Raw genomic sequence first — 26,743 nt, forward strand, 5'->3', positions numbered from 1 at the left:
GGCTCAGCTCAATCACATTTTTTTATTTACCTAAAACAGCTGTCATTTTTTATTTTTAACTACCAAGGTATGGATTCAAACTGAAACACACCATTTCCCCACCTTAATTCTAAGACATATTTATCTTTGGCTCCAAAGCTGAAATCATATTAAATCTACATGATTTGATGTTTTTGTAATGTTCATATTTATGTCAATTTGTTTAATCCTTATCAAGCAACAAATATGTAAAACAATGATGTCATAAAAGACAACAAGAGAGAAAAAAAGAGAATAAAATCATATGAACCAAATGGAGACAAATATACATGCAGAGCAGAGCATGCACTGTGTAGACATTAATGCAGGATATTTTCTCACAAACTAGGGGTAAACCCGAAGAGAACATTCAACTTTCATTAAGCTCTCCTATATGAAACATCTGAGGGGTCCTGTCTAATTAGCTCAAAAGTTGAGGAGAGGATGAAAAGCACAAGAAATATAAATTATGGCAAATATTAAATAGCTTTGAAGTAACCAACAGGATTTTAAAATCAATTTGGAGTCATGCAGGGCAACACTGAAAAGGAACCAACATAGAAAGCTGACTCATCGGCGTGAAAGAGTTAGAGGAGGAGGAGAGGAAGGCATGAATCTCTTTGTCAGAACAAAAGAAAGAAGGGGGACTTAGAAGTTAGAAACTAATTATTATTAGAGATTATGCCAAGATATTTTAAGGGTTCTGAGGAGATGATAAGACTTAAGCTGTTTGTAAGATGTTTGGGTATATATTCAGAGCATCCTGTCTGTTTGCATGTGTTTTTTTTTTTAGGTACTCTAGTATGTCCAGACATATAACTTCTATTAGATATGAATGTTTGTCTTTGTGTGTCCTGACAGATTTTTGACCTCCACTCTGCAGTTTGTCCAGTCTCATTAGAATTACCATTCCTCTGGCATTGGAGAAGAAAACAGGCATTTGTAAATTAAATGGAGTGGTTTCTAATTGTATATGTTCCCAGTTGGCACTCACTGTGTAACTTCAATAAAATGACACCTATGCATGTCAATTATGTGCATGTTTCAGCTCAGATATTAGGATGGGAAGTTGTTTCAGTGTTAAACTTTTGTTATTGTTTCTGGGTACAGCTAGGTAAAAATTCACTGCACATGTAGGGAACCTATTTAGCATAGATGCTAGAGGCAAAAACTCAATAGTATAGTCATGAAAGATAAGACTTTTCCACATTTACAGTGAGACTGAAAGCTCAGTCAGCATTTGGAAGTTGCAGGGCCACAGAGCCCCCCCTTTCTTACTGCAGGAAGACCATAATGTTTGAGTCAGGGGAATGGGGATTTGCTTTCCCTATGATGGATTATATTGCTGATGACAGTGAATCGTCCTTTATTGTACAAATAGTCACAGTCTACAGGTACCATAGATCTGTGTCCCTGTGTTAACTGGGGGATTCAGATATCCTGAAATGATTATTCAGTTTTATTACTTGTTATTTCTATCAGTTAATATCACAGTAATGGATGAGATTCAGGGACATACATGCTAGTATCATGAGTGTAATTGCACGGTAAAAAAAAAGCATTTGATTGTCTACGCTACTAGTGAGCATACCCAGATTGTTGTTGTGGAATGAGCCATGGAGTCTGTCTGTGCATTCAGTCCCTGATCTCAGAAATGAACAGTTATTATATCTGACAGGGATAATATCTCAAAAAAGTATGACCCAAGCTGTAATAAATGTTTCAGTGATTCTTCTTGTTTATCTAGCACGGCTAAACATGCTTGTGCGTGTGCGCGTGTGTGCGTGTGCGCGTGTGTGCGTGCGTCCAGTTCCAAGACATTGTGGTGATTGCTGCTCTGGGACACTCATTCCCATGAAGAGGTGCTGATTAGCACACACACAAGCATAGTCACACACACACACACATTCAAACTCCAACTAATCCAGCCATGTGTGCCTGGGAGATAAGGTGCATCCTACATACACTTTCTACATACTCTCTCTCTCTCTCTCTCTCTCTCTCTCTGTGACAGTAGCACCTTATTCTCCCTAATTCCCTAATCCTGAGCAGGGCCACTGCACGTACAGTCAGCAGTGACAGAGGCAGCACACACACATAGCAGGGCCCAAATGATAAAGGATTTTTTTCTAGACACTTCTTAAACCAATATCAATATCTGGTTAAGGGAAATAAAAAACAACCTCAGATTTGGTACTAGGGGTAATTCTTGCAGAAAGAGTAAAAAACTGAAAAATTAATGGTAAGAGAATACTAAAACATATGTAACCATACACTATCTCAGTTACAGCAGCAACACCGAACATTTTTCTTTCCCACAAAAACCTTGTTTCGTTCATCAAAACAAGCTAGCATTCTGAGATCCTGAAAAGTGTAACACAAGATTCAACATTTGTCATGCAAGCTTCTTAACATTCCCTCTGTGTCGTTATGCTAACAAGTGGTCACTAGTATCACACTGTTTATCACCAAACCTGTGGACTAGGTTAAGTAAGCGTGGATGGTGTAGCTACATTACTGTCTTGGTTATGCATCCCCTAAAATGTTAGCACAGTCAGCATAGCTTGCTATAGGCCTAAGTTAACCTGGCGAAGTTCTGTGACAAAGTTCAACTTATCACAACATTTACACTGGAATTAATTGATCTTGTGACAAAAATGTGTTGATAAAAGTAGTCTAGAGATAGTATTGTGATGATATACTGTCAATATTTACAATATTTGTGACAGTCAAAGCCTTTCAGAGGAATAAAAAATATAAATTATTAAACAACATTTTATCTAAATGATAAAAAGCACTACCAATTTGCTAAAGCTTGTATATTTTTCATCCAATCTAATGTAAGTAAAGGTTTTTAATTCATGTTATTATTATTTTTTACCAACACCTATCATCAGTTTGATTTGAGTGGGTAACTTAAATGTAAACACTGAGCAGCAGCTTTTCCCAGCGACAATAGTTAGCCTGTCTAGCTCAAGATAACTTCCTTCCCCTGTATCATCACTGTATCTTTTACATTTTAGCCACAATGGATAAAGTTATCAAGCTAAAGACCCTTAACTGAGTATTTATGTATTAATGTGTATGTAATACATAAATGTATGTATTCTGTTCTGTATTAATTCTGTTTCATATCTGACCTGCGTGATAACTCATAACAACATTTTTGTTGGTTCTGGAGTTCAATAGATTTAGTTCATTGTGGCCAAACTCAAACATCCTGGATCTGTACACAATACTACTCTGAACTATTGTCAATTGAGAAACATTATGCCATTGAGTAACAGAGGCTCACTTACCAGGGCACATAGGAGGTCGACAGCTTCCAGGATGAGCTCCTGATGTCCTATTCTGGTGACGCCCAGCTCCTCCAGCTCCTGATGGGTGATGTGCAGCAGCTGCTCACCCCCCATCTGCTCCCGCTCAAAACTCTTCACGTACTGCTGGAGACAGTCATCCAGACCTGGGGACAACAACGACACACACACATTAGCCTGCTGATGTTTCTACCTATTATCACTGTGTACTGTATACTGCAGGAGACCAAACTAAAGAAAAAGAAAGGTATTTCTCCCCAGACACACACAAACAAACAAATCCTTTTTGCAGTATTGTATGGTGAATCCTGGTCCACTTGGATAGAACAAATGTCAGGTAAGTGAAACAAAGCAGCAGTTTAAATCTCCCTCTTCAGTAACTGCCACCTAGAAAAAACGTGTTGACACAACTTTTCAATATCTCTTAATGATTATTGTACACTACATTATAATGAGATTTCCTTTGGTGTCATTGCAGAGGAATACAAGCAATGCGTTTTTATTGTTTCGAGAATTTTACACCACATTTTGATTGATTAAGGGTGTGTTCAAAATATAGAAGGTAAGATGTGAGTAAGATGTGAGCAACACTGACGCATGGCTTTACGCTCTTAAGCTGTGGCTGCCTGCCATGCATAGAGCCAGTCAGCTGCTCATAGATGTGGTGGGTCCAGGATACTATTGATCAGTAAGAGCCTCAGGCTTTGAACCTAACGAAGTCAGCAGAAAGCATTCCTCCCCACAGACCTAATGAACAAGCCTGCTCAAAAATGAGCACACACAGAGCAAAAAAAAGAGAGAAAAATCGCATGAGAGGAGGCAAATCCATACACACATACCCACACACCGAACCACAGTGCGACACAAAGATTGCACTCTGTCCCTCTGTGAACACACACTTCAAACACAATCACACATACAAATACAATTACAACTGCTGCTGTTATTCGGGGTCTTGACGCCTTCGTGGAGGCATGTTGTTAAAGCAGAGTGGAGCTGTGAGGAAAACACTGATGCCCAAGGGAAGCAATGCTGACAGAGAGTGTGTGCACACACACACACACTTGCTACAAAGGATGAGCAAGAGGCATCTTGCTCCTGGTGTGCCATGGGACAAAACAGACAAAATATAAGCCTACTGTTGCTCTGAGTGACACGGACAAACAATCTGTTACATACAGCACAGCAGAGCAATTTTAAATCTAACACATCAGAGAGAGGTTCTGCACTGTAGCAACACTAGTGAACACTTCCAATGGACGAACCATCATTTCCCACACATTAGTCTGGGTCCGACAAATGATATTATGATGGTATGACAAGCAGGGCTGATATTAGCTCAAGCTAGTCTGAGAAAACTGTACCTGTGAAGTCAGGAAGGTGACTTGTATATTGTCCACACCTGACAAATCCACACCTTCCCCAAAAGGAACTGAATAAGAAAACCAGCTTCTGAGTAAGAACCACACAAATATAGTTTTAAATGTGTCTCATATAATATTTGCATGAATCTATGAGTCCAAATCAACGATCGGAGGAAGACAAGGGCTTAAACAGAAAAACAGGCTGAATCCAAGAGACAGCTGCAGGGGAAGGGAGAGAAGAACGTGACTGAAGCTGCACAGAAAACAAAGAGATGTGGAGAAAGACGAGGAAAAAGAGAGAGTTCTTGATTGGTGATTGATTCTTGAATAAGAGGAAGTGCACTCCCGCACTGTTTTGTTTTGTTTTTTGTGTGAATATAAAATGTTTACTACAGAGAAAAAGCAGTCCACTTGTAGTCTGATAAATCATCACCAGTGCTGGCAGAGAAATGCACAAGTGGACTGAACATGCAGATTTCTTCAGCCAGCCAGCAGCTATAGGAGCGAGTAAACATGGAGGTAGAGCAGAGAGAAAGCCCTGCAGCGAAAAACTAGGATTTCTAAATATGAAACCCCTGGCCCTCGTTATGAGAAGAACAAAACACAGATGGCTGTTTCTCAAAATGGAAGTCTTCATGTCCATACCAAAGGGAAGTAAACCTCCCATCCCAAACCAGAACCTCCTTTTCTTTTCCTCTGCCACTCCCTCTCTCTCTCTCACTCACGTGTCCTTATACCAATGCTTCTCCCTCCTGAAGCATGGAAACACTTTTTAATAGCAGCCACATCACATAGTGTGGCACATTATGGCTTATGTCATCATAATGCAAATGCAATATCTTACTATATCTGATGACGACGTTGCACATCTAAGATTCTGAGCAGGTAGAAAAGTGAAATTACTTTCTCACACATTATTCTGGTCGTCACTTCCCTCCTGGTGTCCACTCATTAATTGTTGCACCCTTTTCCCTCTCATTTTTTACTCTTTCCAGATACAGTAGTGTATAAGATATATAAATTATAGAGAACTGATGAATAAAGAATCAAAGAGATCCGGGCTGACTACCGTGGCTTCCTCTGGGAAAGCCTCCTATACTATAGCTTTGTCCTACTGCAATGCACACATGGATGAATGAGGTGCTGTATTACAGTAACTGCAGTGCATTTAAAGGCCAGTCTCTTATGACCACATCACATCTTTACACAAGCACATGCACAGGAATGCTAAACAAGAACAAAAGAAAAAAAAAAACAAGAACAAAAAAAAAAACAAGGCATATACGTATTCATGCATATACACAGTGTGACACACAGCTGCTAGCCAATCACATGAGTCGCAATGCCTCCCCTAGAGGACAAACAGCTGATCTGGGTTCATCTGCTGAGTTCGTATGCCAGCTGGAAATAGCACATGCTGCTCACAAACACACACACACACAAACTAACTAACCCACACGGGGGTCAGGTTCATCAGTACAGTGCCTCGCGCCAGGCAGTTCATGATATTAAAATCATGGAGATATTATTAGTCAGGATCTGCAGTAGTTGTGGCTGCATCACACAGCAGCTAATACTTTCTCCAGCTGCCCAGATGCCTGCTCGCATCAGGCAGTGTACAGTATCTGCAGGAAACATGAAAACTGACTTAAGTATGTCATGCAGCGTGATAAGAGTCAAACAAATCTCAGCCCGTATACAACAGGAATAAACAAAAAGTAATTCTGTAGAAGTGCGTCTCTGTGTAATCAAGTCATAAGCTTCTGCTATAGTTTCTCCTGGGAGTTACACAGACATGGGAATAAGATGTTATCGTAGCTTAAGCAGAGATGGTTAAAATTGTGCTTCACCAGCTTCCACCACAGCAGGCTCTGCTCATGTGGCCATGGCAGACGATTCTAATGTGTCTCCTGTAAATATTGCTTTTCCTGCTTTGTTTCAGGAGCTCAATATTGAGCAGTATTTGCTGAACCAGACTGGTCCCTGCATATCTCTCATGTTTTCACAAGGTGCTCTGTGTTAAGTTTTTTTTTTTTTGTGCTGCCAAACTTGATTTCTTGCCTGCAGTAGCCTAGGTTGTGGTGGTAGTGATGATGATGATGGGGGTGGCTTGCCAAGAGGTTCATCTACATACATTGCATTAATAAGACAAGAGGTTAGAGTAAGCTAAGCTCTGTGGGCAGTGCTACTTCTTCATCCAGAATGGATGCTACAATATTTCACTATCACAAAGTAGTGTTAGGAGACAAAACCAGCCCAGTTTAGCTGGTTAGCACGCTAACATCATGAGATGAAAAGATGTGATAGAAATAGAAGAGAAAAAAAAGAGTTAACACTGGCACCGAACACAGCTGCTGGCAGGTAAAGGGAAGTTTGATGTTGAACTTGCAACGTTTTTTCTTGACTGGTAATTAAACAGTTAAAGCAGAAGAGGAATGTTTGTGTTATATAATAGTATATATAATTATATAATAGTTATATCTTCTGACAGCAATCACTTACATAGAGTGTTTGGTCCGAAACACGGGTCTGTCAGTCACTCTGCTCTGCTGTAAGCCGAGGAGAAAACTTCTTGTATACTTCCTTGTATCCTACAACAGCCAAAACGACCGGATCGCTTACTTCTGCTTTAATGCTAATTAATGTGATGGTGAAACTTACATCCCTCCTACAAATAGCCTTCTGTAGCAATTTTATTTTATTTCCACAGGTTTCTCATGGCAGGTTTTTCTGCACTTACATTGTGCCGCCACATACAGTAGTGGTATGAAATTGTGACTGTATTTTCTTTCCTTTTCTTTTTAATGATGACTACACACAGATTGGGATCATATGTCAATCCAAATAACTGAATAGGCTTTGGTAGCGTTGCATTTTGATAGTTGGTTCTATTTTGGGTCTGTTTCTAAAAGTTCTCATGCTGCTTCTCACTACAGTACAGGCAACATTATACCTCATGGAAACACGATTATCTGTTAGTGTTAAAAATAATAGCCTATTTTACGTGGACCCTTCTGTGTTTGTGTTTTTGTCTGCGCTCTTCTCTCTAGTTTGAATTGGGTGCGATTCAGTTGGATGGTGAAACCCAGACACCAAACCACACTCACACAGTTCCCATGAAGCAAATGTTTTTGAATGTCAAACTTGAACATTTGTAATGTTGAGATCAAGTGCAAACAAGATGTGATAAGGTATTCAAAATAAACTATTTAAGATTGTTGCGTGTTTATCTTTAATTGGCAGAATAAATCATAAAGTAACTCTAAGAAGGTCTCACATAATTAATAACTCTATACTTTTAATTAAATCAAATACTGTTAATCCCAAATGATAACACAAAGGCAGAAGGTTTTTTTGTTTGTCGTTTTCCAAATGTGAAAAATAGGCTACATAGTAAAATTGACTTATCTCAACAAGAGACACTGAAGGATCCCTTGATCCTGGCCATCACTGAATCCCAGTGTGCTGAGGCTTGGACAAGCATCTCATGTTGACAGCTTCATCCACATTTCATGCAATTCCCACCAATCTTTCCTTCTTGGCCGGGCAAAATAAACCCCTCCTCTTCAGACACGAGAGGGTTGCCAAGCAACCAGAGCAAGAGAGGCCTCCGAGCAGAAGTGAGGGATCTGCAGTTGCTGCCCCTCAGGACCCTGCACTGATGCTAGGCTAAGGAGTACACACACACTCTATAAATACACACACAAACACACATGTGTAGCATGTATGCTTTCCACATACTGACTCAGAAAGGTTGTTGAAGGCCTCAAAGACTGCATGTACAGCTCAACGTGAACAACGTGAACAACTTGCACAGCAGCGACTTTGCTGTTCAGCCATTAACATCTATTAAAATCAAACTGCCAACCCTGTGTTTTCCTCTGAGTGCACGTTTGGGTCAGAGCGAAGGCTGGGCTAAGAGTTGCAGCAGGCAGCAAAGGCTGTCCCATGCATCGCCTTGGCCCCATCTGTGAGCTTCCAGGTGGAGTAAGTGCTTCATTGAGTGCAAAGAAAAGACACAACGCTCACTAAAAATATTCCTGCTGTGAAATATTCATCACATCATGACAGAATATTCTTAAGACCATGGCGTTTTAGCTCCCTGGTATACGAGCTTTCAAGCGCACAAGGACCTGCTCTGAAACCCAGCTACCGAGGAGGTGTCAAGAGGTGGTCTGAAGGAAGAGGAAGGAGGAAAACAGGGTCAGCAAGGGAGCTGCAAGGAGTTAAGACGGTCTAACTGACCTGCTCTGCAATCCTACTGGAACGTTTGACATGAACTTTACCTTCACCTCACGTGCCTTACTTCATTTCCTCAAGAAATGCAAGAAAAACAGATTAAATGTCTGTGTGTTATAAAAGGTGCTTCTTATAATGATCACCACACTGCAGTTCCCCTCACTTCTTCGTCACCTTTTAGCACATTTCAGTCTTTTTCTGTTTTGGTTCTTCAGGTTCCTTCTTTACTTTGATGATTAAGTCTTGTAGCTCTCATTAGAGTTGTTTCCGGGCACATTATACAGCTGTTTTCACAAAAACGCTCTAATGAATCCACTCTCGCTACCAGCAACAAACAGCCAACAAACAAAGTTCGCGAATAGCTTGTGAACTTTGTGGTGCATTTAGTGGTTTAAAATATATATGATGGTTCCCCGAGAAGCTTGCGAAGGGCATAACAGCAAAATTAAGGGTAAATTTATGGGACTATACCCTTTTTTGAAAGGCCTGATACATGACTCCAAATGAAGGTTAATGTTGCTCCTTATCAACCGGATGTGTAAATATCCAACTGTTTGCCAACACTGTAGCCATATCAAGTTTGAATAGCTGATAATATGTCAGTGTTGTGTTTGGAGCTTGTTGTTGTTCCTCCCCCAAGTGGCCAAAAATCAATTAACACATGTTTAATCATTAAAAACGCACACTGAAAACAAGATGATACATCTCAAGGTGTTTGTCCTGATATAATAAATGTATCCACAAATATTTATTCAATTGGCGGTGACAAATATCTGTACCATACTTTTTTTTTTCTTTATTTAACTGTCTAGAATTGCTGTGGTTTCTTATAATATAATGTATATACACCATCACCACATTTCAATAAAAATAAATATGAAAAAAAGGTAATGTTAAAGTCACAATAAATAATGATAAACATGAACTTTATCCTTCTATCTTGTGCTGAAGTGTAATAACCAGCGGTGAGCTGAACTGCCACTGTTCCAAATGCAAATTGTCCTCTGGAGCCGTGACTCCTGAGTTGAACTTGTCAAGTTCGACCTCCCAAGTACTGGAGTCTGCACTTGGTGTACTCTGAGCCCGGACCACATTCACTCAGCCGCTCTGTGCTAGACTTTGGCTTCATGGCTGCACATCTCCTGCTGTGTAGCCTCAAGCTGATAGTGTGAACTGAACACTCGCTTAAAAATAATGTATGAACAAGCGCTTGAGATGTAGAAAACTTCAGCATCATAATAAATTGTCTACCTATTTTATGTCCTTTCCTGATGAACTATCACCCCAGTTTGGTGAATTATAAAACTTGTGGAAGACAGAAGAGTGAAGTGTTTCTATTGCTCAGTCCCATATTCTTTCATTTGACAGGACTGGAGTGGTGATCATCTGTAGCTGTGCACTGTGATGACCACTGTTTGCACTGCTGTGTTTTGTCTGCTGTTGGTTTCCCCTTTTGCTTCTCTGTTGCAGACTGCAGAGTGAGGTCATCATCATCAGTGAAAGGGATTCACCTGGAAGGTGGACTGAGCCAAGCCTAGAAAACTGGCCTGATCAGTTCCTTGCTCTTTTTTTCTTTTTTTCAAACCCACATGCACTTCCATTACACCACAGATTCCTTATATTTTTTGATACAGTTGTTAAGGCCGTAATTTTTAATAAATTACTTAAGTAGTGAATCCACCTTGTGTTCTCCTCCATGTTTGTCCAAACCTTGATCCAGTGCATGACAGTATTGACTACTGAAAATCCACTTACTGATGATTTGTCTAAAATAATTTATGAATTAGATAAATCACAAGCTTCCTGAAAGCTGATCTTATTGTTAACCCCAGAGGAGACAGGAGAGTCTCACAATGGGGCAGATCAAAAGTGAAGGTGGTTCAGTGACATGCGAAGTGAATTTTGGTGAGAGGTCACAACACCACGCACCCCAGAGCACAACATCACAGAGGTGAATCAGAAGACAAGACAGCACTCAACTGAGGTGATCTGTGAAGCATGTCACCAACAGATGTAATTGTATAAAAATATATTTTTGTGTGACTTCAGGAGGGTTTAATATCTGACACGGCGCTGTGCTGTTGGCCTTGTAGATGAAGGCCAAAGGCAAGTTTCAATATGGGCTCTGTTTTTGACTTGTATAAAGATGTAGCTTCTCCTGCTAAACTAAATATAACTGGGCGAGGACATGAATTTAGATCAGTGACACTGATGTTTTTCAGTATTGTTCACAAATTGCCTGTGGAATGAGCAAGATGTGCAAGAGGTCATGTCCTCTGTATTTTCTCTGGGTTTTACAAAATGTATATATGAACTACAGATTCATCACAGCATGTTGTATTTCAATTTTACAACTTTTAAGTCAGGTGTAGACAGTGGTGAAAAGCAGGTTTGCTAATGTGTATTTTGGTACAGATTTAAGAAGCTTATACTGATAGTACAAGTATGGCCATGTACGCTGTATTTTGTGCTGCTTCACTCTTCAAACTTTTACTCCACCATGTAATTTATAGCATTCAGTTATAATTTTCCTTATAATTTAAGATATTAAGTAAATAAGATTAAAATGATCAAGACTTAACATGAAAAAATGTCATGTCAATCATATCAAATTTTAAATATAAGTATTTGTAATGTTATTATATTTAAAACTATAATGCCAGCACTGGGACAAGCTGGTGGTGACCCAGACCTTGTTGCTGAGGCCAGTGGCCCACTGAAGCCACAACATGAAAACATCTCAAACCCCAACACACTCACAAAAAAGACCAAAGAAGACGACTCAGCAGCCACGAGGATGATTCAATGAAGCTATTTCTACAATTCTGAAATGTTTTACAAGATCCAGCTGTTGGTCTGAGCTTGAACAGACTAACCCTGACTGATGACAGCTAAGATGAAAAAAACGGTTAACTTCAGACACTAATCCCAGCTATAGTCTCTAGTTTCATCCGTTAAGTCAGACTTTCTCACCATTCTCTCTGGCTTTTAACACCAGCAATTAAGTTTTGCTGTGAAACTTGATTTTCAAACAGATTTTTTTTTTCCAGAAATCTCCAGAGACCTCTGTCTGTACACCAACAACATGCAAATTCATGTGGGGTCCTGACCCGTAGGCTGAGAAACTTTGCTTCAAGTTAATATACGTATGTATGTGTGTATCGTAAAACTGCAGCCCAAGGCCACAGGTGCAAAAACAACCCAGTAAAACACATACGAACATCCACACACACACACAGGCCTCTCTGTCCGAGCAGCCGGATAGAGCGGGTGCTTTGATATGATGCCCACTGCATCTCCCATTCTCCGCACCGCTCTACCATCGCCCCTGCGCTCTCCCCTCCTCTTTCTTCGTCATGCCCACTCTTCCCCTCGCACAATCCCTCACTTCCTCCCCCATCTTAGGCTCCTGAGCCTCTCTTTCATTTTGCCTCGCACCTCTCCATCTCTGAACTCATGTCCCTGCTCTTTTCTCTCTCTTCCTGCATCGAGCTGTAAAACAGAAGGGGAAGCTGTGTGTCCGTGCATGGGTGCATGAATGCTGCACGAACACGCACCTCGCTACGTGTCTAAATGTGCGTTCTGTAAGCGTGGCATATAGGATGTGATATGAATTGGGAGTCTCTGTGTGTTGCTGCTTTCCCATCTCATGACATGTGCTCTGACTCCAACACGATCAGATCTGGTTTCCATGACTACCGATGCCCCACTTAAAGCTGCTGCTCCAGAGTTTGTGTCCGTGCATGTGTGTCAGTGTGCATATATACACTGTAGATAGATACATACCATATATTTCAGCGACATGTGCCTTCCACTTAGTGCACGTCTCCGTGAGCATCCATATGCAGCGCATGCATCTCGGCTTTTCTTTAGAGTATGAAAATGGAGGACTGGAGGAGTTTCCTCTACGTGTGTGTGTGTTTCCCCATAATAAGGCATGCTCTTTAATCTTTAATGCAGCTGAAACTACAACAAGCACACAGTCAGAGCCAGGGGAAGCATTTTTTCCAACACAGACTACCTTCCGATGTCAGCAGGAGACTAAATCAGAGGACACAGTATGGAATCGTAGTAAACATGGTCCTCGACTCAAACAGCCGAATAACATCCAAGCTATTTTTTTCAACAGAGGACTGGAGCATTTCCTGCTGGAGTGTTAGATCTTTTCCTTGTTAGCCCCCTGCCACACATTTATATGTTAATATTCTAATACATAATAGGTTATATGACTAATGATCTCAGTCATGTCTAACAGTGACTGAAACTGCGCATATCACATGTATTTTTCTTATTTTGGATTCATTTCGTTCCAATGCATCAGCACACAAAGTAGGAAAGACAGATTACTGCAGGAAAAGTGAACTGCCTTATTCATTTTCCCGTCAATGTATGCATCAGTAGGCTGCCAATGCCGCGTGCCTGAAAGCACAGGCTGATCTTATGAGGCACAAGGCACCAAGAGCGGAAGAGAAAAAGAAGTCCATTTTTCTTTGTTGCCTCACGTTAAAGCACAGATCCGTACGCGTCATACTTTACACATCAATTGCGTCTGCACACACCCGAGCAGCTACATACCCTCACACACACGCACACACACACATAGAGGAAACTCCTCCGGTGTGGGTGTTCAAATCAAAACAAATGAGTCATCTTTCTGTGAGCCTCACCAGCGTTCTGCTGCTGGAGCAGTTCTTCTACAGCAGTGAGAGATACAGTATAGTCTGCTTGGCCCTCGTAGCTAGCTGTGTCAGGTTTTCTCGATAGGACTGCAGAGTTCCCCATCTCTCTGTCCCATATTCTTTCATATGACAGGTCTGGACTACTGAGGGAAAAGAGCTTATGCCCACAAGATCTGGATCGAGCTCGCGCAGGTGGCACAAAACTATGATTTTGCCTCATTTGTTGCTCTTGGGAACGATGGAGTCCTACATTTCTCACATTCTCTGACAAATGTTACAAAACCTGATACTGTTTTAATAATTCAGACTGTCTTTTGTCAGGCAAAGCTCATGACATCATAGGCCCTGCTACATGAAAATGACTTAACTCTGCACCTTGACTCATGCACTGAACAACTTTGAAGGACTTGTACTTTCCGCTTTATGTTACTTTACAGGGAATAATATTCTCTACATGAGAACACATCTTTGATACTTCAGTACATTTTGAAGAAAGCATTCAATAATAGTCATTGTTATTCCATTTTTGATTTAAATGCAGGAACCTTACTTGTAAAATTCTTCTACTAATACTGAAACACTAGTATTTTTAGTGTGGATGGGTGTACTAATTATACAGCTTGCCAAAAAGACTAAATATGTATTTTTGTGCAAACCTCTACAGTATGTGAATGAATCAAATATATTTCAAAAAATATGCTGTAAAGGAAAATTCATTCAGATTTTTTATTAAATTAAAAACTAGAAAGCCACCAAGTTGAGTGCATACCTCCGCCAAGGCCAAACAGTCCACCACAAGTCTGTGAGATTCAGATCTGGATCTGCACCAAATTGTGCAAACTCATAGATCTCAACAACATCAATATGTCTGTTTTTTACATCAAGGTCCATAGACCCTACATTATCTCCTGGGTAATTGATGAAAATGTCAAAAAAAAAAGCCTCCTGTCTAAATGTTAAGGAAACAGATTTTTTTTTTTACTGGATGTGGCCCTTTAACTAGTTCTACACCAACGATTCTTCCCATGGCCCTGGACTCATCCTGCAACCAAATTAGTTTAATCTAGCTGATAAAACACACAAACCAACAGAGATGGGTGAAAACATATAACCTTCTCAGTGGAGGTAACAAGATCTACTGTATCTTGGCCATGTGGATTGACTTCTTACAGCTTTCAAAAATCAGTTTACATAATCTTCAGACGTTGGTGTTGGTTATAAAATAAAAATGATGATAAAGAAATTATAATAATAAAAAATAGGTAACACATTTCAGCTAATTTTGATGTACAATCACGGCACAGTATTTCTCTTGTGAAACTATGAGACTGTGAGGCTGTGATAAGGCCAGTTGATGCTAACGCCCTCCAGAGTGAAATAACATTAACACCAAAATGTATGTCATATATCTGTACACATTTAAAGTACTTCTCTCTGATGATAAGCAGCAGAGATCACTAAAGCACTTGTAAAGGCCTCAGTGTCACTGCTCCCTAAAAATGGCACAAGACTCCTTAGCTCAGTGTGAGAGAGATGAAGAGCTCCCAGACAGAAGGGCCAAAGTGAAGCCTGTGTAAGTGTACAGATTAATACTAGCCTTTTGCCCTTCACTTTATTCATAAGAAAATAAGATCTGAGCATAAGCCTGCCCCAGAGGGTCTATGTTTGAAGCCCCACAGGAGAACGCCGGGAGCTTCACATGAACAGGGACAACACTGGGAGATGTTGGCGAATGTCTATGAAAATGAATCTCTTGGCCCCCAGCCCTTCATCTGGAAGAGGCCAGCATGAGCTTTTCAAAGAACAAATGAGGAGACCAAAAGCGTAAGAGAGGGATGATACAATTTCCTTTGAGAACTTGGTTTAATGTCCTTCTTTTCTTTTTTTTCCTTTACCTTACTGGTGACAAAACTATAAAGGGCTGTTTCAAATAACAGAATATTATGTGGAAAACAATATCACTCTTTTTTTTCCTGTGCAGCATACAACTGACACTGACAAATTTAAAAATTGCTCTGAAACTTGCAAGTTCCTAGTTAATTCATTAATGTCATAACTGAAGACTGAGGAATATTTGAATTTACTAATTAGCAGCAAAAATCTGGTGTGTCTCAAAATGTTTTTAACCATTTATGTTGTCACATGCAGGGATTCATAGACAAGAGTTCTTAGTGCTCAAAAACCAGCCTGCACAGATATGCATGTAACTTATGCTGAATTTTATTTTAGCATATGGATCTTTAGACCTGGCTTTGGGTCATAACTTATGGTTCTTAAAATAACAGTATGTTTTTGTAAGCACATATGGCAAGATGTTTCTGTCATTGCAGCTGCTTTTAGTTTTTAGTACTTGAACACAACTGTGTATAAATCAGTGACACTGTAGTAAAAAAACAAACAAATTCTAACTGAACCAAAACCAACATTTTAATTGCATTTTCCATGTTGCAAAACTCTAACCACATTCATCCTGTTAGTAATCTAATCTCCAATCAAATTTCACCTCAGCCTCTCTTAATGAACAGTGCAGGAGCAAAGCTTTCCAAATGAACACTCCATGGATCAGAGGATGAAGCTATAACTCCACTGGCTGCTTGAGGAGAGCAATTATAAAACCAGGAACATCGTCGTATAATCACTGAAGTTAAGGCATCCCAAATACTCCCTCACCGTGTCCCCTGGGGGTCTATCAACCTCCTCCACTTCTAATCTCAGACATTAGTGCTTTACCATAATGAAAAGGAACTTGTGCTCCTGGAAAACATGCAGGAATGTGGAGCTGTAGGAAATCCATGTGGAAATTGATTCCTCTGTACTGTATGTAAGTAATGCAGACACACCATCACACTATCACAAGCACCAGTAGGGACATTACATGTTGGTTTGAGTAATCACACAAGTAGTAATTAAGTCATTCTCTTAAGTAAAGGGATTGCGGACAGCCTCCCTCACCATTTCCATTGTCTGCCAGTAGGCCTACCACAGTTTCTCTCACAGCCCCGGGTAGCTGAGCAGTGTGTGAGAGAAGCTCCTACCATCACACACTCACGCGCGCGCGCACACACGCGCACACACACACGCACGCGTGATTAGTGATTACTCATTCATACTGTCTCTTTTGAAGGGATGTATCTCGCCCCAGCAAGACGAGCAGTAATTAATTAAATATATAAATGAGAACGAGTGTGATCGGTGCGTTTGCCTTATATGGCAGGCGGCACTGCGTTGCGCTGTCCACGGTGCTGAAACTGGCTGTACGGCTGGCATTGGGGGGATTCGGGGTGGGGGTGGGGGGGGTACATGCAGTTAACTACATTAATCATAGATGCGCGCGCACATGCACATAGGCCCACACGCACTTACATACAGCAAGAGGTGACATGGCTTTACAGCATGTGGCGGTGAGTGGAGGGGAAGATGACATATCTTCCAGCTTCATTGATGAGAGGTGCGTGCTGCTGTGCTGCTGTTGGAGGCAGCAGCAGCAGCAGCAGTCTATAGGCTTGGCTTGCAAGGGGAGCGCTCTTAAGCAAGCGAGATGACAGAATGCTGAGCCTCCACTCCCCTGCTTCTTGGGGACATCCATTTCACTCTCACAAGCTCAAACGCATTCACCTCATACTTTAGTGACTTGAATCAGTCTCACAGCAGCCAGTTACAGCGCCTAGAAGCACACGTCAGCCTGCAGGTTTTGGATAAGGAGAACACACATGCACTGTGGCCCTCCGCTGCTCACATCATCACCATCATCAGCACCACCACCACCGTCACCCTCCTCTTTCTCACTCCAACCACAAGCGTGAACATTAACAGGCTGATGTAATGAAAGGATGCAATATTACCTTTCATCCAGTCCAGCACTTGCTTTGGTGTCCATTTACTTATAGGTTCCATCACCAAAGCCATGGTGTCACAGTCTCTCCGTGATGAACAGCACAGCACTTAACGCAGGCGACATAAAACGACTTGTCAGTCACATCTGGAATGACACAGCGGTGGATAAATCTGAGGAAAAAGAAAAGCTTGTCAGTTTTATTCTCTCCATCAGAGCATGGCCGCCTGCAGAAACGGTGAACGGGATGCGGTGGTGCAATCCACGCGCACACACGGAGACACGCACACACACGTTTTCTCCTCTCTCTCTCCCTCCCTCTCCCTCTCTCTCTCTCTCTCTCTCTCTCTCTACTGCTCTCTCTCGCTCTCTCTTTCTCGTGCCTTCCCGCCAGCAGCCCGCGCGCTGTGAGAAGTGGATTCGGTGGGCGCGAGGGGATAGAGCGACCCCTCCCCTCTCCTCTTTTCCTCCCGCCCGCCTCGCTGCAGCATCACAAGGGCCACCACTCATAATACAGACCAGGGAATGGTGCAACGCACACCATATAGGGAGGATCTCTCTCAGTCTCCCTCCCTCGCTGTCTTACACACACGCACACACACACGCACACACACATACATACAGAGGGAGAGGAGTAATTTATGCAAAAATAACTTAGCGCTTCAATGAACTGACTTGATTTGAACTGAATTGGGAAAAAAAACATTGACTAATGTGGGGGGAAAAAGTGCATCAGGGATACGCCATAGGCTACATATAGGAGAAAAACAATATAAATGTTGTTTTTATTTGTATTTAGGACAATTATTTTTTGTGTCTCTCCCTTTATAATAACATGACTGCATGCTGGCAGCTCGTGATACGTCACGCGGCAGGGTAGGCTACGGGTTACATGTCAGCTTTTTTTTTTTTTTTTTAAGTTCACCATCTATGGATGAGAAAATCAGCATCAGTTGTCAGGCGCTGCTGCTGGCTGCATGAGCTCAGCTGTGAGGAGCAGCGCCCCCTGCTGCGCACCTGGGACACAGGTGACGTCATAGACTAAGGTACCCCCACCACCAACACCCCCGCGCACACACAAACACACACACGCACGCACACACAGGCTCCCTTTAGAGAGTGAGATAAAGCCGAAGATGGGCATCTAATGTACCTACAGGACAGGTATGCAGGCTATAGACAAATGAGAGGTTAAAATGAGGTAAGATACAAGATAGGAGGCCAATAGCTTACTGATTATCTACAAGGTCCATGGTTTATTTTGTATGGGTTATGTCATTCAGTTTACAGTAACATATTGCTGTTTTTTATTTTATTTTATTAAATCTTTTCCAGACTCTTAATAATAATGTCTGTCTTACATGAAGAAAGTGAACAAAGGGGAGAGAGTTTCTGTCATGAGAAACAAACAAAAATAACTTAACACTTTGCTTATAGATGTATATATAGCCTACATACATATATATATATAGAACAGTCTCATGGCCCCATTTGTTGTTTGGTCCAAAAACCCTTTTTAATTACTATAATGACTTTCTGCAGTTATTCTTAGAGACGTGTTGCCCTTAATGTTTTGAATTTCTACATGCCCTCTGCCACCATTTCATCAGCCATAATGCATACTGCATTACTGCTGAATGTGCAGTAGTTCCTGTTTGTGGATGTGGATTTGTTTAGAAATAGTAGCTAATAGTTATTTTTCTAAGATAATAAGTCTTTAAAATATAATTAGCCTATATCTATCACTTAACATTGTTTAAATAATCTGTCTCCCAAGATCAAAAGGAATCAAATTTAAAACACACATTTTATTTCTTTGCATATTCATAGCTTAATTAACTTTTTTTTCTTTTTTTACACGTTATTAGCATTATTACTACGTAGCTATTGGTCCAAGAAGTCATTTCATCTCTGTTGTATAGCTACTTTATAGTTATGTAGCCTAATGTGATGAGCCAATTGACCTCCCTAGGAAAATGCAGTGTTGTCAAAGCAGGTTAAGTTTTTCAGAGTAAATGGAGTTTAACATTTAAAAAACTAGAAAATCAAACATACAAAGGCCTTTTCTGATAATGTTAAGTCTAGTAGGCTAATCAATATTAAATAAGAGTACAAAATCTAAACAAAACGATTTTCTTATCTGATTAAACATTAATCTATTTTGGTATCCTGGAGTGGAATTGCTCAAAAACATATCTTTGTTGGCAACATCTCCAGCACCTACAGCATGTATCAAAGCACTGCTTCCTTTGGCAGACAGGACAAAGACCACTCTGAGAGATCTGTGACAGATTCCGGTGATGAGGAAACGAACCATTTCCCACTGAGGGTTTGGGCTGCTTCCATGTCTGTGACCTCCTCCTCCAGCTACCAACTGAACAAAGTCAATGGTGGGCGGGACCACGGTGCTCAGTTTTCAGCCCTTTCCGAATGTCACAGCGATGATCTCGAGCGCCCATTGGCTCCTGTCTGCGCATACGTCACAATCATGATTAGAATTGATGATCGGACGTTCTGATTTCATTGTCTAGCTAAGGGGACTGGTGAAGAAATCTGCTGAATTTGAACCTTCGTTTTGATTTTGACATCATAATGGTAAGCAGCAGAGTGATTTCACTTTTCACTTCTGGGTATCCCGCAGCGCTTTTGTTCGTATCCGACTGAAGCCCGGGTCAGCGCGAATGACCATGCCAGGGTCGGGAAATCACAGATTTAAAGGAAAAGTTTAGCTGCAGCTATCCAGTGGGAAAGCTATGCTAATGGTGGCTAACGTTGGCTGGGCTCAGATATGGCCGCTCGGGCCTGCAAAAGCTAACGTACGCTGGCCATTGTGGTGATGCGGCGCTTCTCCCCCGGTTTGTTTACTGTCTGGCTTCGCCGTCGTAAAGTTATGGCATGTGCTTCCTGTGTGGTAATTGTGTTTCTGAATCCCCAGGCTGTTGCCTTGGTGGCGAGCTAATCTGACGTGCCCACAATTTGTTGGCTAATTCTCCCCCGTAATGTTATTGACTGTAGCCATGCGCAGTCAGTCCTCCAAAATAAAGCTGCTCGGTGCTTATTGGTCGCACAATATTTCCGTGTGTGACTTTGTATTTATCATAAAACCTCCTACAACGCTGCTCCAAACTTGGTCAACACGTTTCTCAGTCCTTTTTTAAAGTCTAAATGTTGTTACTCTGACCAGGCTGTTCGCTGCTCTTTCCTCTCTCCGCCTCTCGGCGTAGGTTACCAACACAGCACAACACAACACAACATACAGGTTTACTGGGAAACTTTCTTACATTTGAAGTCCACATTCATAATACTGTTATCCCTCCTGTAACGTTATACTTATTGGTGGGAAACGTAGAAAAGTATAAACTCGCTGTGTCCGGTGGCAAGTTACTTTACCTCGAGTATTTTTTATTTTTTTATTTTATTTTGCTTGTACACACTATTTTGAAAACCTCTTAAAACTAAACCAAGGTATACTTTTATATATTACATCGTAATATGCAAGTCATTCCATGTGCATAACACACAATATAAGCATAAAATATGAGTAAAGGTACAATAAATAAACTGTATTTTGTATATTCAAATAACGTTAGAGATAATCTCATCAAGATACAAAATTACAGAAAGGCTGAAGAGAATTGGGCTGTTTTAGCTGGTATTAAAAGTTTAAGTTATGTTAGAGTTAAACAATGTTATTGTTGTTAGGGTAATAATGCTTTTGATGTATAATTTTGTCGTATGGTCAAATACTTGTAGCTCAAGGGGTTATTAATTGACAATAAATGCTTTTTAGTGATAATAAACTATAAAGAAAAGAAATAAAAGAAACAATGGCTAGGCACAAGATATTAGCTTGATTGATGGTGTTATTGATGTTACACAGTAGCTTTGTCATAGCTTATTGTACTTTGACTGACAGTGCGTTGTATAATTTTTCAGCTTCTCTGTGTTTGATGTCACTTTTATCAAAGATGTGTAATATATGACAAAGTGTTGACTGGGTGTCTGCAACATAATGCGATGGATCGTTGAATGGATTCCTTGTCTTCTAAGCTCAGCGTTTGTCTGCTTTGCTTTCTCCTCAGCCGTGCTACCTTGCAGTGTACCAGCTACACTGAGACAGGATGACTACAATCAGACCTGTGCTAACCTAGAAATATGGAGGTTTTGCTGTGATCTGCATGGCAGCCCCGTTCCCCTCCAGTAGCAGAATGGATGCGTGGCCGCAGAGACGTGGCCTGCAGACTGTGAGTATCATTTGTATTCCAGTTAGAGAGGAATCTTGAGACTGTGACATTTTGGGGGACACTACCTACATAACACATTTTGTAGTCTATAAATTGAGGAAAGCAAATTGCTCAAGTCTCATTAACTGTATAGTAAAAGCTTTATCTATTTATTTATCTTAATAACCCACTCCAATCTAGGAGTGAACTCTGATTAGTGGTGAATTACCGTAAGTTTATTAATGGTTCTTTACCTGTGTGGTTGTCTCTCAGATGAACCTGCGATCAGTATTTACAGCTGAACAGCAGAGGATCCTGGAACGTTACTATGAGAATGGGATGACCAATCAGAGCAAGGCTTGCTTCCAGCTAATACTGCAATGTGCCCAGGAGGCCAAGCTGGACTTCAGTGTGGTCCGGGTAGGCCCATTTAATGTTTTAATGTGTGACTCCTCAATATGATTTGTGTTGCACTTGTGTTTTTTCGTTAGAGGTGCCTATGTAATGCTGGGGAAGGTCAGCTTAGTGTGGTTTCTTTCCTGTGAGGTCTTCATCCAGGGCAGAGGCATTGCTTACTGTTTTCACTTAGCATAATCTGTCCCTCTAGTGTTTTGCAGAATGTTTTTAAAGTGATGTTACTGAGCCGATTGCTCTTCTCCCTGCAGACATGGGTTGGCAACAAAAGACGTAAACTCGCCTCGAAAGTAGACCAGAATGGAGGTGTGTCTCATTCCTTATCCAGTCACGGACTCACTGGGGGACTACTCTCCAATCACACATTAGCTGGAGGGGCTTTGTCCAATCATAGCCTGGCGGCAGGGGCATTGCTTCCTGCAGAAATAGCTGCAGCACGGAACATCCAGAATCGTGTGCACCTTCTCCCTCCATCCTCATCCTTCCCTTCCTTCTCATCAGCATCGTCCTCTCCCTCCTCTTCCTCTCCACTCAGCAGTGGGAGCAACAACAACAATAATGACGTCATACTGACCGGGATCTACTCTCTAAACTCCGTCCCTCGTTCTCGATCAAGACCCACAGCACCCCCATCTCAATCAGACACTGAGATTTCTGCGCACACATCCTCATCTCTGATCAGCCAGGTCCTGCAGAGCAGGAACAGCTCCACCTCCTCGTCCTTCCACTCCAAGTTGGTGTCACACTCTCAGAATCTCCCATCCCTCACATCCGCCTCAGGGCCTTTAGTCTACACTGCAGTCAGGAAGGGAACTTCATCCCTTGGAGAAGCAGGGGTAAGTGCAGGAGCAGGGGTAGTACCTCACAGCTGGACTAGGCAGTACGGAACAGCGCAAACACGCCCCTGGTCCTCTTCCTCACAATCCCAGGCTCAGCTTCAGCCCAGACCTCACTCCAACCCCCAACCTCAACCACCTGCCCCGCAGAGGACGCAGGTTTCCATCCCAGTCCAGAACTCTGGTCCTTCCTCTGAACAGACACCTCGTATTCAGCAGGTCTTCACCTTGTCTGAAAAAGGACAGGCAGACCGACTTAAACCTGGACCATCGTCTACCCAGAAAAGTCAGGAAAGTCATAGGCATGTGCCTCACCCTTTGGACACCAGTCATAACATCTCCATTGCCATGGAGACTGGAGATGAAGCAGATGAGTGGCTAAGAGAGGAGGAATTGGCAAATATGGCCGCTCAGACGCATATCCACAGGGAGCAGACATCAGCCAGTCCAACCGGGGCTGACATGTCTGTGGTGAAAGGAAGCCACACACCTCCTATGACTAGCTCCAGACCTACACTGCTTCACAGCAACACAACTCTTCAGGGCAGCTACTCCCTCACAGCACAGACCTCAGTTACAGGGGAATCCAGCTCACAGGTAAGTCGTGTTCTAGTGTTAGTGTTTTCCTTCAAAGTGATTTCAAAGACTCAACTTGGATGCGTCTGTCTTTGTGTGCAGACTTCAGCCAGTATGTCTGCTGCCCCATGGTTTATCAGCAACTCCAGAAAGAGAACAGTAAGTACTTTTTGTCAATCTCAACAAAAGAATGTGAGCATCTGAAGAAGAAAAGAAAAATCATGAAGTCTACCATATTCATACCCACATATTCTGCTTCTGTACATCGCTCACTTTGAATCTGCGTTATGACGAGTATGCATGATGTGTATTCAAACAGAAGTCTGTGTTTTCAGCTGCAGGATCGGACCCAGTTCAGCGATGGGGATCTCATTCAATTAAAGCGTTACTGGGACCGAGGCATGACCAGCCTGGGCTCAGTCTGCAGGGAAAAGATCACCGCCGCAGCAAACCAACTTAATGTAGACACTGAAATAGTCAAGGTAATCACCTTGGCTTCAAAGAAATGCTGAGAAATCTGGTGAAGCATGACTTGCCTACTGTGATGTAATCTGCAGTCACTGAAACTAAAGAGATTTAGAATTTAGAGTTTTTGTTCACCCAGAAACCTCTGAACATTATTCGTGTGGTCTGGCTTCTTGTGTATGGCATTTAGTAAAAAAAAGTATTTGACTTAGATAACGAAAAAAGGAAAGGGTAGCTTTTCTAGGTCATAGAAGTTTTGTAATGCACTTACACAAAGTTGTGTAAAAGTCATGCACTTATACTGTATATCAGGGCCACTGAAGGCATGCTAGTGAACTAAATATAGTCTCTGAGTCTTGACACACACACGACCTGCAGCCATCTCCCTTACTCGGATTTAGTAGAATGAAGAAAAGCAATGAATAAAAATCTGTGTCTGTGAAGATCATCTACAAGTTATTAGAAAATTCTGTAATTAACCGTTACTTACACAACTAGAGCATATAGATTAGCGCTATATACTCGCTATACTCCTAGATTACATCATTATATCACCAGAAACTCAAGCATCTTTTTTTTCTCTAGTTACTTCACTATCCATCACATTGGATACTTTGAAAATTTGAATTTGATATCTGAAATGCTTCTGTCTGTGTCTTTACGCTTACCCATGTTGTCCTTTTTGTGCTTTCCAATTTGCAGACATGGATCAGTAACAGACGGAGGAAGTACCGTCTGATGGGTATTGAAATCCCACCACCAAAAGGTGGACCTGCTGTATTTACAACCTCATCCCCAGGTAACGAATCTCCAGTGGCCCTCAGCCCGGACGACGAACGCCTCAGAACACCCGAACTCGGAGATGACTTGAATGATGAGGGATCTGTCTGCCTGTCTGAAGGTGAGACGAAATATGTCACACACACAAACACAAACACATGTGTACAAAAAAAAGTGTGTATTTCAGTGTTAATGCTGTGTTCTTGCTCCTAGATGGCACCATCGACTCGCATCACAGAGACGGAGATGATGGAACAGATGTGTCCATTTCTGTTCCAATGGCCAATGATGTGGTACTTCATTATTTCTCTAACATTACAATAGAACCTAATTAAATTTAGCCACTTAAGAATGGATGCTGTTTGGAACAGTGTCCATACTCTAATGTAATAATACATATCAGAGCTCATTCAGAGCGTTAAGTTTACATTAAGCCCGGTCAGTCTGGGTGTCTTTCCAACGTGACTGTGCTTAATTTGTAATGCAGTGTTTAATTAATGGATGTTAAATATTTATACATTCTAATGATCTTGGATCATATAATTAGTAATGTCATAATAATTACTGTTTTGGAACTCATAGTTTTTATAGTTTTAGGGGTTGTACTATATCACTGTTTAGGATTTCTGCTGTGGTGCACCAAATGAAATGTCACAGCCGTCTGTTTCAAGCATGTTGCAGGCTGCTGATTTCAGTCACATAGATTTCACACAGCAGCTGTAGTGCATCCTCTTCAAAGAACGGCATTTTGTTAACTTTTTCCCAAAAACTGCTCTGAAGTTGTGGGAAATCTTCAAACTAGATTTTTTTTTTAAATTGTCATCAGGCACTATTGTTATTGTTATTATTATCACCATGAGAAAATTTAGCATAATCTTTACAGCATATTCATTGTATCAAAACTCATCTTTTAAATATGAGGTTAATGTCATGTTGTCTTTGTGTTTATAACAGAAGGTCGAACTAATTGGTGAGGATGAAGAAGAGGATGATGATGATGGTGAATTAATAGCTTCGGACCTAGAGCAAATGCAGAACCTGTTGGAATTCAAGGTGAGGACAAAACTAATTGTTGCACAGAAAACGTTGCAATATGCCATGTTCTCAAGCTCCGAATTAACTTCTTGCTTCTTTGATTACTTCTGTTTTAGCATGAGGAAGTGCAGTTCTTAGAGCACGAGCTAGAGAACCAAAAACAAAAATACCTTGAGCTTGCATCCTTTACAAAGAGCCTGCTCAGTGCTGTGAGGAACAATGACCTGAAGAGACAGCAGGTACGTTCAAACACATGTTAATGCAGCAGTAATTGTTATAGGAATATCATATTCAAGTGAAACTCATAACTGTGTGTATGTGCTCAGGAACTCATGGCCAGTCTACCTCAGCCTTCAGACCAGGACTGGGATGCAAACGTGGAAAGAGGATCTCAAGCTGCTGCTGAGTCAGCAGACACATCCTCTGACCATGATGACTCCCCGCCGGCTAGTGCGAGCAGCGTCGAGCCTCCGCCAGCCCTGCCAAAAGAAGAAGTCCCGCTGGTCACCATTAACGAAGATGGTTCGACAACTGAAGTTATAGAGCCCTCTGCATCAGAGGAGCTAGAGGAAGAAACAGTGATAGAACAAAAGTGACTATCTCATGTACTTCAGCTCTCCCACAAACACACACACATATACAGATGTTTCCACACTCCACAAAGAAGCTGGTTTCACACAAGGTGGACTCTGTGGTCTTACACAAACACTTCAGTAAACTCATGCTCCACGCCTAGTGCCTGTGGATTGATGCTTCACTATGACTGTTGGGCTGACAAATGCCTTTTTTACTGCATATCATTCGCCTTGCTCTGGACCAGTCCAGAGAGAACAATAAAAACCTCTAACTTATTTATGTGCGTGTTTTCTAATTCATCACTGACAGAATAAAACAGGGAATTTCATCAGCAGGTATAACTTTATTCTGTCACAAATATTGACTTTTTTAAAATTATATTTACATTT

The 26,743-nt window shown here is 41.4% G+C and overlaps 2 protein-coding genes across 10 annotated transcripts in view; one reads left to right on the forward strand and one right to left on the reverse strand.

Annotated features, from left to right (window-relative positions):
* LOC146980147 (connector enhancer of kinase suppressor of ras 2) overlaps positions 1 to 17,858 on the reverse strand; it is a 70,976-nt gene extending 53,118 nt beyond the window's left edge. For 4 of the 9 annotated variants that reach the window (XM_085788404.1, XM_085788406.1, XM_085788403.1 and 1 more), the window contains exons 1-2: positions 17,460 to 17,858; positions 3,318 to 3,481 (exon numbers count right to left, since the gene is read on the reverse strand). In XM_085788404.1, coding sequence (XP_085644530.1) covers positions 3,318 to 3,481; positions 17,460 to 17,523 — 228 coding nt within the window. In that variant the 5' untranslated portion in view covers positions 17,524 to 17,858. The remainder of the gene's footprint in view (positions 1 to 3,317; positions 3,482 to 17,459) is intronic. The other 5 variants (XM_085788402.1, XM_085788400.1, XM_085788405.1 and 2 more) reach the window with 2 other exon arrangements.
* A 2,113-nt stretch (positions 17,859 to 19,971) lies between these two features.
* On the forward strand, positions 19,972 to 26,629 carry hdx (highly divergent homeobox). Its single transcript, XM_085788408.1, has 11 exons — positions 19,972 to 20,044; positions 21,532 to 21,693; positions 21,946 to 22,092; positions 22,338 to 23,519; positions 23,601 to 23,657; positions 23,834 to 23,980; positions 24,666 to 24,864; positions 24,957 to 25,036; positions 25,698 to 25,796; positions 25,895 to 26,017; positions 26,105 to 26,629. The coding sequence occupies exons 2-11, from the start codon at positions 21,628 to 21,630 to the stop codon at positions 26,372 to 26,374; spliced, it is 2,370 nt and encodes a 789-aa protein (XP_085644534.1). The 5' UTR covers positions 19,972 to 20,044; positions 21,532 to 21,627; the 3' UTR covers positions 26,375 to 26,629.
* Positions 26,630 to 26,743: the final 114 nt, after the last annotated feature.

This window comes from Trachurus japonicus, chromosome 10, assembly GCF_045865225.1.
Source record: "Trachurus japonicus isolate A0001 chromosome 10, Traja_1.0".
Taxonomy (NCBI): Eukaryota; Metazoa; Chordata; class Actinopteri; order Carangiformes; family Carangidae; genus Trachurus; species Trachurus japonicus.